General features: G+C 33.4%; 1 protein-coding gene and 1 long non-coding RNA gene across 2 annotated transcripts in view; both read right to left on the reverse strand.

Moving 5' to 3' along the window:
- Syn1 (Syntrophin-like 1) overlaps nt 1-16,789 on the reverse strand; it is a 266,090-nt gene that overhangs the window by 247,166 nt on the left and 2,135 nt on the right. Inside the window, exon 3 of the mRNA XM_083092844.1 lies at nt 9,147-9,747. Within this exon, the coding sequence (XP_082948970.1) occupies nt 9,147-9,747 (601 nt within the window). The remainder of the gene's footprint in view (nt 1-9,146; nt 9,748-16,789) is intronic.
- Nucleotides 8,012-9,111, reverse strand: LOC145967843 (uncharacterized). The gene is made up of 3 exons (XR_014437574.1): nt 8,408-9,111; nt 8,204-8,335; nt 8,012-8,131 (listed from the first exon to the last, which is right to left on the reverse strand). It is a non-coding gene; the product is annotated as an uncharacterized LOC145967843 (long non-coding RNA).

The raw sequence follows: 16,789 nt of genomic DNA on the forward strand, positions 1-16,789 counted from the left end.
CATTGGCAGACTTTTAAAGCGCCAAAATAAAATGCTCGCACGTCATAAAACTCGAAATTATTCTAACTTTTTGCGTGCAAAACGAGATTGAAAGCGATATAAAATTGAGCATATTGATAGAAGCAGCGATCACGTGATTATATAAAATCGAATATTTTCTACGCGCGTTGCAGATCCTGATTTATCAAATAAATCGCGCAATATTTGTCGAGCTGTACGATCGGAACAAATATTTCAAGAAAATCCTCAGAGGGACTTTCGAGCTTGAAAGCAGAAAGTCTGAATGTTAATCAACCAGTGGGTATATTTAATGTTTTATTGGAAAACAGTGTTCTCTCTCTCTTTCTCTCCTTTTATACACTAGAGCCAATATTTCAAGCTGTTAACGTGAATAAGAGAAATTTACATCATAAATATCTCTCTCGTTCGGAGAGAAAAAAAGATATCTATTTTTCACATAACCAATTATTCATAAAAAGCACTTTATTTCAATATTCCGCTATACATCAACCCTTAATTCAATGCAGCAATGCAATTTACCTTACGCGAGTTCTAGTCGTTACTAGTCGAGCCACTTTACGTGTAATAGTGAACGTGCGGCCTCACAATGGCGATTACAAAAACGCGATATCTTCCGGGGTCAAACATCGGCCGTTATATATTACAATTATAGCCGTCTCTAACGGTAATTACCTACGATACGAACAATTCACGCTTTACTCGCACATCGATCGCCGTCGTCACGTTGACCTGATTGTCAAACACAATGTGATTTTCAACTCTTTCACTATCTTCCGCGATCCGATAGCTGTTTTTTCGCTCCAATCGTTTCCAACTTTAAAATAGCTGCAATTTGTCACCGCGTCGATATTTTTAATCCCTTTTAGTTTAACGTTGAAAGTGAACATTTACGTTGCAAATTCTCGAAATAAATTTTTTGCAATATTATTCTCACCGATGAGTAAGAATTTTGGAGTTCAACTAAATGAAGCAGCGAGCCTCAATAAAATTCTATCAATATTTTGCAAAAGTATGCACGATAATATTTCACAGCTACTCTAAAATTTCCTTGCTCCAAAAATTTATCTCAAATATAAGATAGTAATTTCCAATACACAATATTTCTCTCTCTTTAAATCGCAGACAATTTTGCAACCCAATATAAAATCGATTTAACGTCAAATCGGGAAAAAAATTGAGAAATACGATTGACTTGAACTCCATAATCTCAAATATTTGGAGAATTAAATTTTAGAAAAATACCACATCATACACGTCAAGGTATTCGCGAAAAGCAAAGATAAACCTCAACCTCTGGTATACTTATTATACAGGGTGTTTCTTAATAAGTGCGAAAAATTTTAGGAGATGAGTCGAAAATTAAGGGGGGTTTTTCAGATAAACATTAAAAAATTGAATAGGGATTGCTAGTTTTATCCCCTTATAACAATACGGGAGGCTGAAAAAAATATTAAGAAGTAACCTTTTTATTAGTAGAAAATATCCTCCTAATTTCATTTCTTCAACTTGTCCCAAATTTGAGAAAAAAATAAAAACCTAATTTTTACCCCCATTTTTGGAGGAATGTAACTCCACAAGAAGGGATGTAGGAGTATATGTTTATATAAAAAAAAAAAACCCCTTAATTTTTGACAAAGAATCATCTCCTAAAATTTTTCGCACTTGTTAAGAAACACCCTGTATAACGACCTAAGCATAAGCTCGTCATACGTATAATCGAGTGCGCTAATGTACTCTATTGTGCATCCTAACATGAGCTGCAACGATGCGAAAAGTTAGTAACGAAGAGTGGATAGGTTCATAAGAGTGAAATGCAAGTGTGAAAATGGGCGACGGGGAGAATTTTCGTGACACGGCTTGTGTGTGTTCGTCTTTAGAGGCCGCTCGAGTACAACACTTACTATACCAGCACGATATACTGACTCGGATATAAGGCATGAGCTGCGCGCTCTCGTCCTCTACGAGTCTTATATATCGCCCCGCAGTGTCTCGCATGCCTTTCATTTCGTCCTTTACGGTACTTCGTCATGATTTACGATGTATCCGCATGAGAAACGACGGCATCGCACGCCCCCGCTCCTTCTCTCGCCCTCGCGTTCCCTCTCGTGCCTCGCTTCCTTCCTTCCTTCCTTCCTCTACCTATGGTTTCCGTCGCGTCGGTATACCGTCTGTAATTTTCTCGTCGGCAGTCGCGAGACGTCGGAAAAGGATGCTCCAAAGGACTCCTTTGATCCGGCTTCGACGGAAGTCGCGGCTATTTCGGACTCTCTCTCTCTCTCTCTCTCTCTCTCTCTTTCGCTCTCTTTCTCGATGCGGTAGGTCGCAATAGTGATAAGATACAGCGGGTCGCATAAAAGCGACAGACATCCTTGGAATGCTTAATCCTCCAGGACCCGACTCCGCCGCGTTAGTCACTAAGTGGCCACTTGAAAATATCTTCGGGAAAAGCGCAAAAGTTTTATTATAAAGTATGAACGATTCAAATCGAAATGCGATACTTTTATTTTTTAACTTTGATGTTACATCAATTTTCAGTCAGTTATTTATTTTCATAATTTATCGACAACTGATATAAAAGGATAATTATATAGATGATTGGAGCAACTGATCGAAACATTTTAAAAATTTAATCATTTGAATAAAATTCTTATCGGTAACATTAAAATTTTAAATTTCAAATTAACGAGCTGAACATATTTTATTAAACAAATAGAATTTCGTTAAATTTATAAAGTGTTAATGAAACCAATAAGATGTCTCTCGCGAACTGTGTCACAATTTACTTAAAGTTCAAATTTAAATGAAGCTTAGCGGACAATTGGAAATTCCAAATTTCTGTTCTGCATCAAAATTTAGATCCGGGAAATATTTTTTCGCGCCATTTCCTCGCTGCAATACCCAATAACGAATGTAGGACGCCATTTTGAGGTAAATGGCTGAATTATCATAACTACGTAACGAGCATCGTTTGTGCCGTCAACATATATATGTATAACCGCATTAACTTCGCACACGGGCGCGTTATCAAAGTTTCAAACATTTACGAACGCACTGTCATTACATAATCGTTCTATAATCACTTTTTCGACAGCTACAATCGAATACGCCGGTTCGTTGGCGCACGAAACATCGTTTGTTTATTGTGCAATTAATGACGAGGCGGAGAGCTAATTATTAGCATGCATGCATGTCCTGTAAAACGAACACTCTCTAATTTATATCCGTTGCTAATTAGTTTCTAGCAACGAATAATTATTTGCTAATCAATATTGCGCGCGAGTTAGAATTCCCGACCATTTTTAAGATTAATGTTACATAATTTGTGAAACTATATACGTAGAGTTATGTCCAAAATGTCGATTATGTTTTATTCAATATAAGTGTCTTACTCTACCTAATTTTTTTTATATCTATATTTTCAAGTATTGATATATAGAGAGAGAAAAAGAGAGAGAAAGAATTAAAGTAATATATAATAAAAGACAAAATGCTAAATAAATTGAACAGAATAAATGTTCAATATTTTTACGTCAAAAAAGGTAACTCGTCCTTCTGGCTATTTTTTGTGGAACCTAATCGTAGAATATCGATAAATTTTTCTATTTTGAATTTTTTTACATATTAAATTTCGTTAAATTTTACACGTCTATATCCTCTGATAGAAACTTTGACATTTTTTTTATAATTGCATATTTTTTATAATTCAGATTGGGATTGAATCACAAAAAGCCGTCCGGATATCGTGCTCGATTTGACGCGTTTTGGTAATTGGAATGCGTAATTTTCGGCTAGCATTGTACCCTGAAGAATACTGCGTAACGAATGACGTGCGACGTCGTCAAGGAAATTGCATCTTAAATCTTACAAACTGGAATTCCTTTCGTTCAACACGCCAAGCAATCTGTTCATCCTTTCTCCCCTCTCTCTCTCTCTCTCTCTCTCTCTCTCTCTCTCTCTCTCTCTCCCCCTTCTTTTTCTCTCTTCTCTCTCTTCATGTCTCTCACATGTCAAGACTACTTTTAATGACATTTTAACTGTTTTGGAAATTATAATATTGAATTTCTCACAAATACTATCAGTATGACTATCAGCATCTTAATATTTAATTATTATTTAATATTAAATAGTAATTTGTATTAATAATATTAATTGTATAAATAATATTATTTATTAATTGAAAAAAATAACATTGAAAAAACAATACGTTATCTAAATCCCTGCAAGAAGGAGAAATAGCTTTATTTTTTATAGCTCTACACATCTCATATAACTTGTCTGAGACACATACTTGTCGGAAATGCAGTGATTTCAAGATTTGATTACGTCACTTAAAATGGAATTTCTTACATATCTAAATACCACGTTTATATTTGTAGTTCTTCACATTTTTTAAAAGTTCACCGAAACTGTCAAAAGTTGTTAAGCAAAAAAGAGAGAGATCACATGTCTCCTTTGAAATTTTGCGTGCGTAGATTTAATCGAATGAGCGGAAACGTTACGTTCGCCGAGTCTGACATAAACCCGCCATTAGGTAACGTTTCAAAACAAGGACGTCACGTTGGAAAAAAAGTCTCTATTATAGTAATTTATACGTAAAATATAGGTGCACATTATATTTTTTTGTCTCGTATAGCCTGCCGCACGTAATGACTTTATATATGCACAACGATTACATAGCACGACACACCCGCGCACGCTTAAGCGACCCATTCGCGGTGATCCATAATCAAGGACATGCGATATCTCACAGACAGAATTCCCTAGATCCGACAGAAAGATTATCGGGCAGCAAATAGATAACCGTTGCGGAAAAGTCACGCAAAGTTGGGTATTGTGCTCTACGAGGATCGTATCGCGAGAGCATCATCGTGACTTTCGCGCCTACCTGTGAATTTCTCGTACAATCGCGCGACCTAATCTTTTATTACATCTCTGCCATGGACGAATTCACATTCAGCCAATTGAAATTATCAATATACAGGGTGTCCCATTTTAATGTCCCACCCCAAATAACTTTCTTATTTTTAATTTTAGAAAACGATGTTTCAGACAAAAGTTGTATGGTTTTAAGGGGGACATAAGGTGGTGTCATTAGTTTGACCTTGAATAGTTACTTGAAGGTCACGTGAAGGCCACTTTCAATTTTTTAAATGGAATCGCCTACTTTTTATTACATATTCTTGCAGCTCATCTCGAGAGCTTTCCAAAACACTATAATTAAGTAAGTTTTCATTAAGTACTTTCCAAGTTATGAGGCTTGAAATCATTTCTTAATTTTACATAAACCGTAAAATATCTTGTAAAATATTCTTTTTTCGATTATCTTACCATAATACTTTTATGTACAAAATAATGAGAGAAATCAATTGGTGTAAAAAAAACACATAATTGTTTCGAAAAAAAAAATGTAATTGTTAATTGCAAATTACATTTTTTCTTTCGAAACAATTATGTGTTTTCTTTACACCAATTGATTCCTCTCATTATTTTGTATATAAAAGTATTAAGGTAAGATAATCGAAAAATGAATATTTTACTAGATATTTTATGGTTTATGTAAAATTAAGAAATTATTTCAAGCCTCATAACTCGGAAAGTACTTAATGAAAACTAACTTAATTATAGTGTTTTGGAAAGTTCTCGAAATAAGCTACAAGAATATGCAATAGAAAGTAAGGGGTTTCATTTAAAAAATTGAAGGTGATCTTTACGTGACCTTGAAGTAACTATTCAAGGTCAAACTAATGACACCACCTTATGTCCCCCTTGAAACCATACAACTTTTGTCTGAAACATCTTTTTCTAAAATTAAAAATAAGAAAGTTATTTGGGGTGGGACATTAAAATGGGACACCCTGTATACTGCCTATCGTTATTATAAATATTCGCATTTCTTTTCATTTTTAATTTTTGAGTAATATTTTTGATGACAATTTACGTAGAAATGAGTCACACTGTATATTAAATAATCATGTGAAGAAATTTCGCTCGCAGAACCTTTGAAATTCAATCTAAACTCGATTTTATGATATTTTAATAAATATTAATAAATATTAATATTTATTAAATTTTGAATAAATATTTTAATAAATATTAATAAATAATATTATAATAAAAATGTTAATATATTATTATTATATTAATTTAATCGATTTTAATAAATATTAATAAATATAATAAAAATTATAGAATAATTTGATTAAAATTCTATATATATTTATGATAACTTTCTTCATTTTTTTAATTCTAAGGCTCAAATAATTTTTTTAGGCCAGTCTCAACAATAAACCACAGCTTCTGTAAATTCCTCGCCAGGATGTTTCACGATTTCTCAAATTACCAAACCTTCTTATGAGTAGAATAAAAATTTCGCTCATTAATTAACTCATAATATTGTACCTTTCCACTAATTTTTAATGAGCTTCAGAAACACAAATAATTCCATAGAATATCCCAAGTATTTCTCATTAAATACACTGTATGAAATCGGGGCGAAAAGTGCCTCTTCATAGAAGCGATTCAAGATTCAGCGCGATTCAGAAAGCACTTCGTTATTTGCTGCATCAAGTAAATGTTCCTTCGATCGGTACGTATACGCCAGCGATCCTATTGCTCGAGGTGTTTCTTTTGTCGCGTCCTTCCGCGGATCGAGCGCGAGGAAGGGCGGAAAGAAAGAGGGTTTTGAATTGAAATAGCCCGGTAACAACCATCGCGGTGTTTTCTAACTTTTGAGACGCGAGAAAATAACGATGCAGCGAGTACATACAATGATACGACGAGGTATCGTGATGATCTCTCATACCCGAAGAGCCTGAGGCATAATGATGCAACTCGCCAATTGTTTATCATATCGGGAGGGAAACGTTAAATGCAGAGTCTCGTGTCGTTTTATCTCGTACCCGGGACGAGAACTAACGATAGTCGGAGACAAGGACGATAAAGTGATAATATATACAGTGAAAAAGTGGAGGGAAAAAACGCGTGCGAAATGACAAACGATATCTGCGTAAGCTTCAATGACACTGTTTATATTCAATCCTTGCGTGTATCTTTTTACATGATTATGAATGTAGAATGCGAGGAAAAAAGGATGTAGTAAAAAAAGATTATGTATTTTTCAATGCAAATGTCAAGGAAAATTTTATAGAATATTATCTTGATTCATGAACGATTGTTTCGCTTCATTTTATGACATTTCATCATTTTCAAGCATCTAAATCTCCTTTCGAAAATCATTCTTATCCTCTCTGACCGTCGAAATATTTATTGAACAATTTTTGAAGAATAAAAACTCACTAAAATAAATTCATAAAATTCTCAAAAATTATTTTATCAATGAAAGAAAATTTTATAGAATATTATCTTGCTTCATGAACCATGTTTCGCTTCATTTTATGACATTTCATCATTTCAAGCATGTAAATCTTCTTTCGAAAATCATTCTTATCCTCTTTCACCGTCAAAAAGATTTATTGGACAATTTTTGAAGGATAAACTCACTAAAATAAATTCATAAAATTCTCAAAAATTATTTTATCAATGAAAGAAAATTTTATAGAATATTATCTTGCTTCATGAACCATGTTTTATTTTATGACATTTCATCATTTTCAAGCATCTAAATCTCCTTTCGAAAATCATTCTTATCCTCTCTGACCGTCGAAATATTTATTGAACAATTTTTGAAGAATAAAAACTCACTAAAATAAATTCATAAAATTCTCAAAAATTATTTTATCAATGAAAGAAAATTTTATAGAATATTATCTTTCTTCATGAACCATGTTTCGCTTCATTTTATGACATTTCATCATTTCAAGCATGTAAATCTTCTTTCGAAAATCATTCTTATCCTCTTTCGCCGTCGAAAAGATTTATTGGACAATTTTTGAAGGATAAACTCACTAAAATAAATTCATAAAATTCTCAAAAATTATTTTATCAATGAAAGAAAATTTTATAGAATATTATCTTACTTCATGAACCATGTTTCGCTTCATTTTATGACATTTCATCATTTTCAAGCATATAAATCTCCTTTCGAAAATCATTCTTATCCTCTCTCGCCGTCGAAATATTTATTGAACAATTTTTGAAGAATAAAAACTCACTAAAATAAATTCATAAAACTCTCAAAAATTATTTTCTCAATGAAAGAAAATTTTATAGAATATTATCTTACTTCATGAACTATGTTTCGCTTCATTTTATGACATTTCATCATTTCAAGCATGTAAATCTTCTTTCGAAAATCATTCTTATCCTCTTTCGTCGTCGAAAAGATTTATTGGACAATTTTTGAAGGATAAACTCACTAAAATAAATTCATAAAATTCTCAAAAATTATTTTATCAATGAAAGAAAATTTTATAGAATATTATCTTACTTCATGAGCCATATTTCGCTTCATTTTATGACATTTCATCATTTCAAGCATGTAATCTTCTTTCGAAAATCATTCTTATCCTCTTTCGCCGTCGAAAGGATTTATTGGACAATTTTTGAAGGATAAACTCACTAAAATAAATTCATAAAATTCTCAAAAAATATTTTATCGATGAAAGATCGATTTCAAGCATGTTTCTGTTAATGAAAAGAAATATACCATACTTTCAATCCCATCTAATATCACGGTTCTTTACAGGATATACTTTTAAAATGACAATTTTCTCGATGCATCTTCAGACTTCTTGATTTCCAGTACAAAGGGTACAGAACAGTGACCCTTGTACCAAGTATAAAAAAAAAACCAGTCGACTTTTTCTAGCCGGCTGCACACACTCGATGCACCAATCCAGCTAAAAGCCTTGGATAGCGCTTGCAAGTGCACTCTTCTTCTGGTTCTCTTTTTCTAACCTTTTCCGGGTACGCAAGGGATGACAAACGGCGCAAAATAGAGTGCGAATAAAGAGGCGGAATTTAATATTGCATACATCAGGGACGTTTTGTGTCATTTAGTACATTTATCTTCTGAGAAACAGATCCATAAAACTTGTTGGCAAAGTTGTCGAGGAACAGTAGTCGCAAGTGAAATTAGTATCTCGTATATTATAGTCGTGATACAATATGGATTACATGTTGTGCTCGTGTATTGGGACAAATAACAATGGAATGAAAGCACTTACCTTCCAGTTCGACGACCTTGCCGGCTCTCTTGAGCGCCTTTACCGCTTCGTCGTGCGTGGCTTCGCGTAGATCCTCGCCGTTCACCGCCAAAATGGCATCGCCAACATAAAGCTGCTCAGTAGCGTCCGCCGCCATACCCTTAAAGATCTTCGAGATGAGGATGGGCATTTTGTTTTCCTTTCCGCCCTTAATCGATATCCCGAGGCCGTTGTTGTCGCTTTTCACCACGCGAACGATACGCTTCTGATTGGCCACCGAGTCGGGCACATCCGGATCGTTCAGACTGTCCACATTATTATTGTTGATGTTACCGTTGTTCAGGGTGTTGTTGCCGGTCTCACAACTCTCGTCGAGCGAAATACTGAGATAATCGTCTTCCAAGGAGACGAAGACGCGGTACCACTGACCGCGCACTTGAGTCTCGAGGACGCCGGCACGTCCCGATGCCGAGGACGAGGCGCCTGTGGTTGTGGTAGTCGACGAAGAGGACGACGAAGTCGCCGCCGACACCATCGAGCCGATGCCCATCACCCCCATGGCCGAGGAAGCTTGGCCGCTGCCGCACAACTCCACCATTTCAATTTCTTCGCAGGCCGTACGCTGCAACAGAACGATAATTTCGTGCATAACTTCTCTCTCTCTCTCGCTTTTTTATTTCAATATTACATTTATTTATATAGATTAAGTCAGCTTGATTTATTAATTAAATAAATTAATACAACAATAAGGAAAAATTGATATAAAAATAAGAAAAAAAAATTTTTACGCTAAACTCTGAGAATTAAAAGAGCTGTCTTGTTGACTTAAAAGCGATAAAAAATAAATAAAGATGCTTATAATATTAATACACTTTTAGGGAGAAAGAAGAGGGTTAGACAATTTCTCAATTTTGATCGCTCTTATCCATCATTGAATTTTCGGAGCGAGATTTGAGGAAAATGACAAAAAAAAATGGATGCTGTAGTGCATCGCGAATAAATGGCTCCAGTACTGGACGACGTGAATAAATCAATTGTACTATATCCCGGCGAAATTCGTAATTTGAAAATAATTGATAGCGGTCGGCAGTGACGTGGCCGAGTTCTCTTTGTTTCCCTCCTGCGCCATTATTACCATCAATCCAGTATCGCGCCGCAACAATGGCGTTACTATTGCACGCGCGAAATGGCGTATGGGCGCAGCGGAAGGCAAATAATTAGAAGAAAATTGCATGCGCTTAACGATAACGTCGTCCAACTAATCTACATCCTCTCTCATACGCTTTGTTTTTAATTAATTCCAAAAGTTTTAATAAATCCAGTTTGCGAGAAGAATGATTTTAGTTAGAGAGATCATTAGTTCTCATAGAAATCGGAGATCTGCGAAACAAATAAAATCCAAATTCTAAAATTCAATATATCGACAAATTTTGAAGTGTAGTGGTGTATGGTACTTTTACCTAGAGAAAAATCATCCTCATCTCACTAATAATTAGTACAAAAGAGTAGTAGGTTATGGTCGCGCACTAACTCTGTGGCTAATTTCGAGATCCGGGGGAAAATGATAAGTTAATAGTACATATTATTGGATGCTCCATGTACAAAATGACACTTTTGGCAAATGAGATTTCCGCAAAAAGTCTCCGCAGTTTCCTGAATGGAGTTCTACTGCACAAAAGTAATGGAATAGCGCGGTGCGACGAACGACAGGGGCCATGTTTAATGAATGTGACGATATGACGGCACGTAGGTACGTGGCAAGGTTATAATTAAAGTGTTTGTCTCTGGGAATTAGTCCTGTGCTAGTTCTGCCTTCGCGTCGCCTACGTGAAAATACACGAGAGATGTCTTTATGGATGATATAACTGTGTGTAGGTGCGGTCCGCGATATTACACACATACCATGTCCCAATTAACATCTGGCACCTTCCGGGATTATAAATTTACAATATGAGCTGGAACAATTTGATAATTATTTCTATAGACCAATTTATATTATATTCATAGCCTCTCATTTGCCGTGGGTGAAAATCCACGGATTTTAATCTATCTTATCGGACATTCTCACATATATCTCTTCACAGATGATCAATTTCGTATTCCTGATATTTCGACTCTTGATCTTTCAAATCCTAAATTTAAGTCTGCTATCTTTTCCCAATTCCATTTATCAGAAAAGAAAAAGGCATAAAAACCAGTTCTATATATACAGGGTGTCTGAGATCACCCGTACACCCCTTTTCTTTCAAAAACTAAGCATTTTTGAGAAAAACGTTTTACACAAAAATTGTATGGTTTTGAGGGGAACATAAGATGGTGTTATTGGTTACACCCTCAATAGTTGTTTGAAGGTCACGTAAAGGTCACTTTCAATTTCTTAAATGGGACTCCCTACTTTTCATTGCATATTCTTGTAGCTTATCTCAAGAGCTTTCCAAAACACTATAATTAAATATTTTTTCGTTAAGTACTTTTCGAGTTATAAGGCTTGAAAGTGACAGTATTTTGACATATTTTGTTAAATATTTATTTTTCGAATTCCTTACTTTGGATTTTTGCAAACAATACGAATCAATTAATGTAACGAAAACACATAATTGTTTTAAAGAAAAACTTGTTGTGTAACTGCTTATTGCATATTCACCCCGAACCGTGAGAGGCAAAGAAAATAATGAATATATAATATATATATATATATATATATATATATATATATATATATGTATATATAATGAATATATAATATATATATAATACATTTTTGAAGGAATGTAACTCCACAGGGAGGGATGTAGGAGTATATGTTTATATGAAAAACCTCCCTTAATTTTCGACAAAGAATCATCTCCTAAAATGTTTCGCACTTATTAAGAAACATCCTATATATATGAAGTTGAGGATTAAATCTAATCGGATAGAGCATCAGATTTGTGTTTAATTACTTATATTTCCTAGATATTATAAAATATAAAAATACATTTAGACACGAAATGATGTCGTTATTGATGTTTTGAACAAGTGTGTTGAAACAATTTGATAATTATTAATTAATTATTAGATTAATTTATATTATATTTATAACCTTTCATTCGCCATAAGTGAAAATCGACTTTGAATTTATTTTACCAGTCATTCTCACGAGATGATGGATTTCTGATTATTTCGAGTTTTAAAATACTGAATTTCATCCTAAATTTTAAATCTTTGTTATCTTTTTCTAATTTACTTATTAGGAAAGAAAAACAGCACAAAAATTAAATATGAAATTAAGAGAATTGGATAGATTATCGGATCTAATTTAAAAAATAAATCGTATTTAATTGTTTAATCCTTAATAAAAATACAGAAGAACAGATAAAAATACAGAAAAACACGTAGGTGCGAGATGGTCTCGTTGTCGCCAACCAACAAGTATATTAATGTTTCGAACAAACGAACGGGCGAGCTGCAACAGTTCGCACGCGGATATAAATTTAAGTCGTTATAGTCTCGCGATGCCCTCGACCCGATAAACTCGCTTCGGCCGCAAGTGATCCTTTTACGCAAGGACACAGAAATGAATTGATTCCGGCTCCGACCTCGCAGCGAGGATTTCATATCGAGGCTATCGGGCGAAATGATACCAGATAGATCTCCGTAGAAATTGTCGATTCTGTTAAACGGGTCCAACATTGGCTCAATAGCGGTGGACAAGCATAGCCATGAAAGAGAAGCGATACGAAGAGGAGTTTCGAACGTTCAAGCAAAAATGATAATCGCATTCGACAATAAAACTCCCAAGAAGATCCTTCAGCGCCTGTTATGAATGATCAAAATTATATGTGAAGAGAGGTAAAATATGTTTAAAACATATAAGTGAATATTTTTGCTTCACAAAAATTGGAGATTTTATCAAGTATTAATATTTGAGAAATCTTGTTATATGTATTAAACACTGTGTATATGTTTCAAGATATTTAAGATGTTCAAAATATTTAATAATGTTGTATTTTATAATTCATGGACTGCTTTGAATTATAATTTAAACATATTTAATGCATACGTTTCTTAAAATAAAGATAAATTGAAAATTACAAAAGCTAATGAAATTTAAACCATCTATTAAACTTGAACATTAAGCGTTTAATTTAAACTCTTATATGTTATATTATAAATTGAAACCATACAGTCTCAAATATCAAAAATTTTAATATTATTAAAAAATCCCAAAATATTCAAATTGTGATGTATATAAAAATTCTAAATAAATTCTTATTGATTTATTTTATGAAATAAAATTCAATTATACCAATTTCATCCATTCAAAAACCCATTAATAAAATTAGGCAATGTAATAGTAAATAGGCTTTCAACAGCGCAAATAAAAACATAAAAAGTGTTGTGCGGCGCCATCATTTTAACTAAATTGATCCGCCCGAAGTATTAAAATACGGAAACAGACGTTCACGCGGTCGTTTTAACGGATACACACGCACGAGGCGAATGCATCGAATTGCATGTTCGTGTGTGTGGCAGAGTAGAATAGCGCAGAAAAGAGAGAGCGAGATGGAAAGGCTGAAAATTTCGAGTGGATGTCGAATAATCGGAATATACATTACGCGCGTGCATTGTATCGTGGAAATGCCGCAGCCCAAAAATAAAGTGCAAAAATATGCAAGTTTTTCAGCTGCTCTAAACTATCTACTTAAAATAGAAATCATTAAAAAAAAAAAAAAAACAAGTTTCATCAGCCATTGATCCTCTTTTAATTCTTTACAAGAGAATCTTTTCAATTAATTTTTTCATTTTCAATAATTAAATAACATTTTAGTCGAATCGATGCCACTGATAGAGAAACTTTGATGTAACAAGTGGACTTGTTTAACGGAGTTTGCCGATCAAAAGAATAATTAATCTTAATAATTTTTCAATAATTTTGCAAAAATAAGACGAATCCAGTTGATTAGAAGCTTAAACACATTTGTAACGCTCATGTCAATTAGAAGCTATCAGTCTATCCCTAACGTGATTTCGATTACATGGCAGCCACAATAGGTACACAAAACAAGTTCGAAGGTTAAGTGTTGTTCCCAGCAACGTTTTCCAAACGACGGTACATCCTCCCTTGTTGTCTCATTTCTCTCTCTGACTCGCACTTTCAGCTACCTCTACCAACGTCCTTTTTTCCCTTCTCTCTCCCTTATTCTCTTGCACGCGCACTCAGTGGTCATAAACTACTAGTACCCGACGTACGCTGAGGTTATTGGTTTTTGCAAGGGGCTTGACAGTGCCGTATACACGCTACCATATATGTACCTCCATTTTGCACGAGGGAATTTTATTTCTTCAAAATAATCCCTGAATCTTCTTATAGAATATTCGCAGGCGTTTTTATTAAAACACTGCTAAAATATACAACTTGATAAGTTTGGAAAAAAGTAACGTGCAAGAAAAAAAAGAAAGTTTATATTAAACATTTTTCTTTTATAAAGGCAGTCTGCATTTACACCGATTTGAGTTTAGTACTCAATTTGAAAAATATAATTTTAAATAGATTAGTGTTTTTTTGCTTCTCGAAAAACCAAAATATATAAAATTATTAAAAGTAGAATAATTCAATTTTATTAACATCGTTGGGAAAAAACACAAAGTTTTCATAAAAATACAACATGAATCTATTAATATAGCGTCGCTTGAGCAATGTATCTATAAAACATTCATTTGTTTCAGTATTTTGCCAGAAAAATACTAAAAAATTTAAAGAACCGTTTTAAATAAATATTTCAGTATTATTACTAATGCCGCCTATTATTATTATTGCTGCTTCGATTTAGCAGTTAATGTAGTCTCAACAATGCGACTCGAAAAGGAGATATTTCCACCTCATGTTTATGTAAATTTTATTCTTTTGTCAGAAATCATTCTTCTGATGTATATTTTAACTATACATTTGAAAAAATAATTAGAATAAAAATAACAAGCATCAATATTTAACCCTTTGCACTCCAGCTAATTATGGTCTACCAGCAATTCCAAAGCATTTTTGTGATACCTTCGAACATTAAAAAATATTGTTATATCAAATAAAAAAAATTCTAAATATTGAATTTTAAATATTGAATATTATCACATTAACTATATTTCTCTATCATTATTAAACTCTTCAAAAACAGTATCTTTAAAAGATTCACAAAAAAAAACTAATGAAAAGAAATTCTAAATCTACAATAAATTTATAACGAGCTATGATATTGTTGGAAGAATATTTACAAAAAATACTTTAAATTTTATTTCATGTATTATATGAGAATGCAAGTGTTTTCTATTTTCTAAAAAACGAGGTAAACGTATAAATATGTTTGGCGTTGCTCGCGGGGAGATTAAATACTTGCTTCTTTGAAATCTGTGGCTAAAACATGATTTTTAAAAACGCAGCGCGATCTTTTTTTGCCTTCTTTTATTACGTGACTTCCCTCTAAATTTCTGCACATTTTTCGCTGCCACGACGCATTGTTTCTCTTAGCGAGCGTTCGATCCAAACCAAAGAATGAAGAGCCGCGACTGCCAGCTGGTTTCACCGGTGCTCTCGTCTCCGTTCTAATTCAATTACGCCATCCGGTACAATCTCCGTCTATCTAGTGGCATATTTATAGCCGCGCGAATGATTCGCCCTGTGCTTTTCCGCGCTCCAGCATGTCATTTCCTCTTCCGAATCCTCTTATCCCCTCAGGCTCCCGATGCATATCAGATATGTAACTCGCGTGAGATCCATCATGTGTGTTTTACGAGTGAATCTCCGTCAGATTGATCATTGTGAATTCGATTTTATCCAATTTTACATATCGCCAAATAGTCGCTGAAGTTGTTTACTGAAATTTTTTAATAATACACCAAAAATAAAATTAAGCCGAGGAACGATTAACGGTGTGTTTGATAAAGAAGAGTAATCTCCCTTATCAAGCACGCTATTAACCATTCCTCATCGTTGTTTATGGTATATTATTAAAAAATTTCCATTTGTGTTTAATTTATTTCTCAGATAGCAGACCATCTGAGAAGTAATTATCAATCTCGGACATAGATATCATGTCAGAATTGATAATATGTTTCAAAATGCTTCGCATAAAGCAGTAGTTCTTAGTCTATTTAATATCAAAATACTGATGACTGACTAGAAATAATTATCTCATAAATAAATTATGCTCCGAGCATAAGAGGTAACGTAATATTGTTTTTTCTAAGCATCAGCGTTTCGATCTACTTAAAGATTCAAATCAGCCCATTAAAAGAAGTTAGCAATTTAACACGAGTTTTATGAGGGGATGAATATAGGCTTGAGATAAGCAATTAAACATAATTACAACAAATTCTTAATTAACCAAAATTAAATGTAAATTTTTTTTTAATTTAGTGTCTCCGCAAAATGTATATTATAGTAAATGATTTTTTTTCCAAATTAGCATGTTATCAGTTGTTGAATTTCTGCACATTTTTTGGGAACATTAACACATGTTCTCTAAATAATTCTTGGGAATCCAAATCTAAAAATTTAGCATTTTTTTTTAAATGCTTAAAGATACAAATTTTCAGGTAACTTTATATATATATAAATTTTACTTTAAAATATTTATTATTATTGATCATATATTATTTAAAAAATTTTTAAATTTGTCTTCTGAAGTGGA

The sequence above is a fragment of the Camponotus vicinus genome, unplaced genomic scaffold, assembly GCF_025532165.1.
Source record: "Camponotus vicinus isolate PSW18456_S1 unplaced genomic scaffold, iyCamVici1.0 SCAF_3, whole genome shotgun sequence".
Classification (NCBI taxonomy): Eukaryota; Metazoa; Arthropoda; class Insecta; order Hymenoptera; family Formicidae; genus Camponotus; species Camponotus vicinus.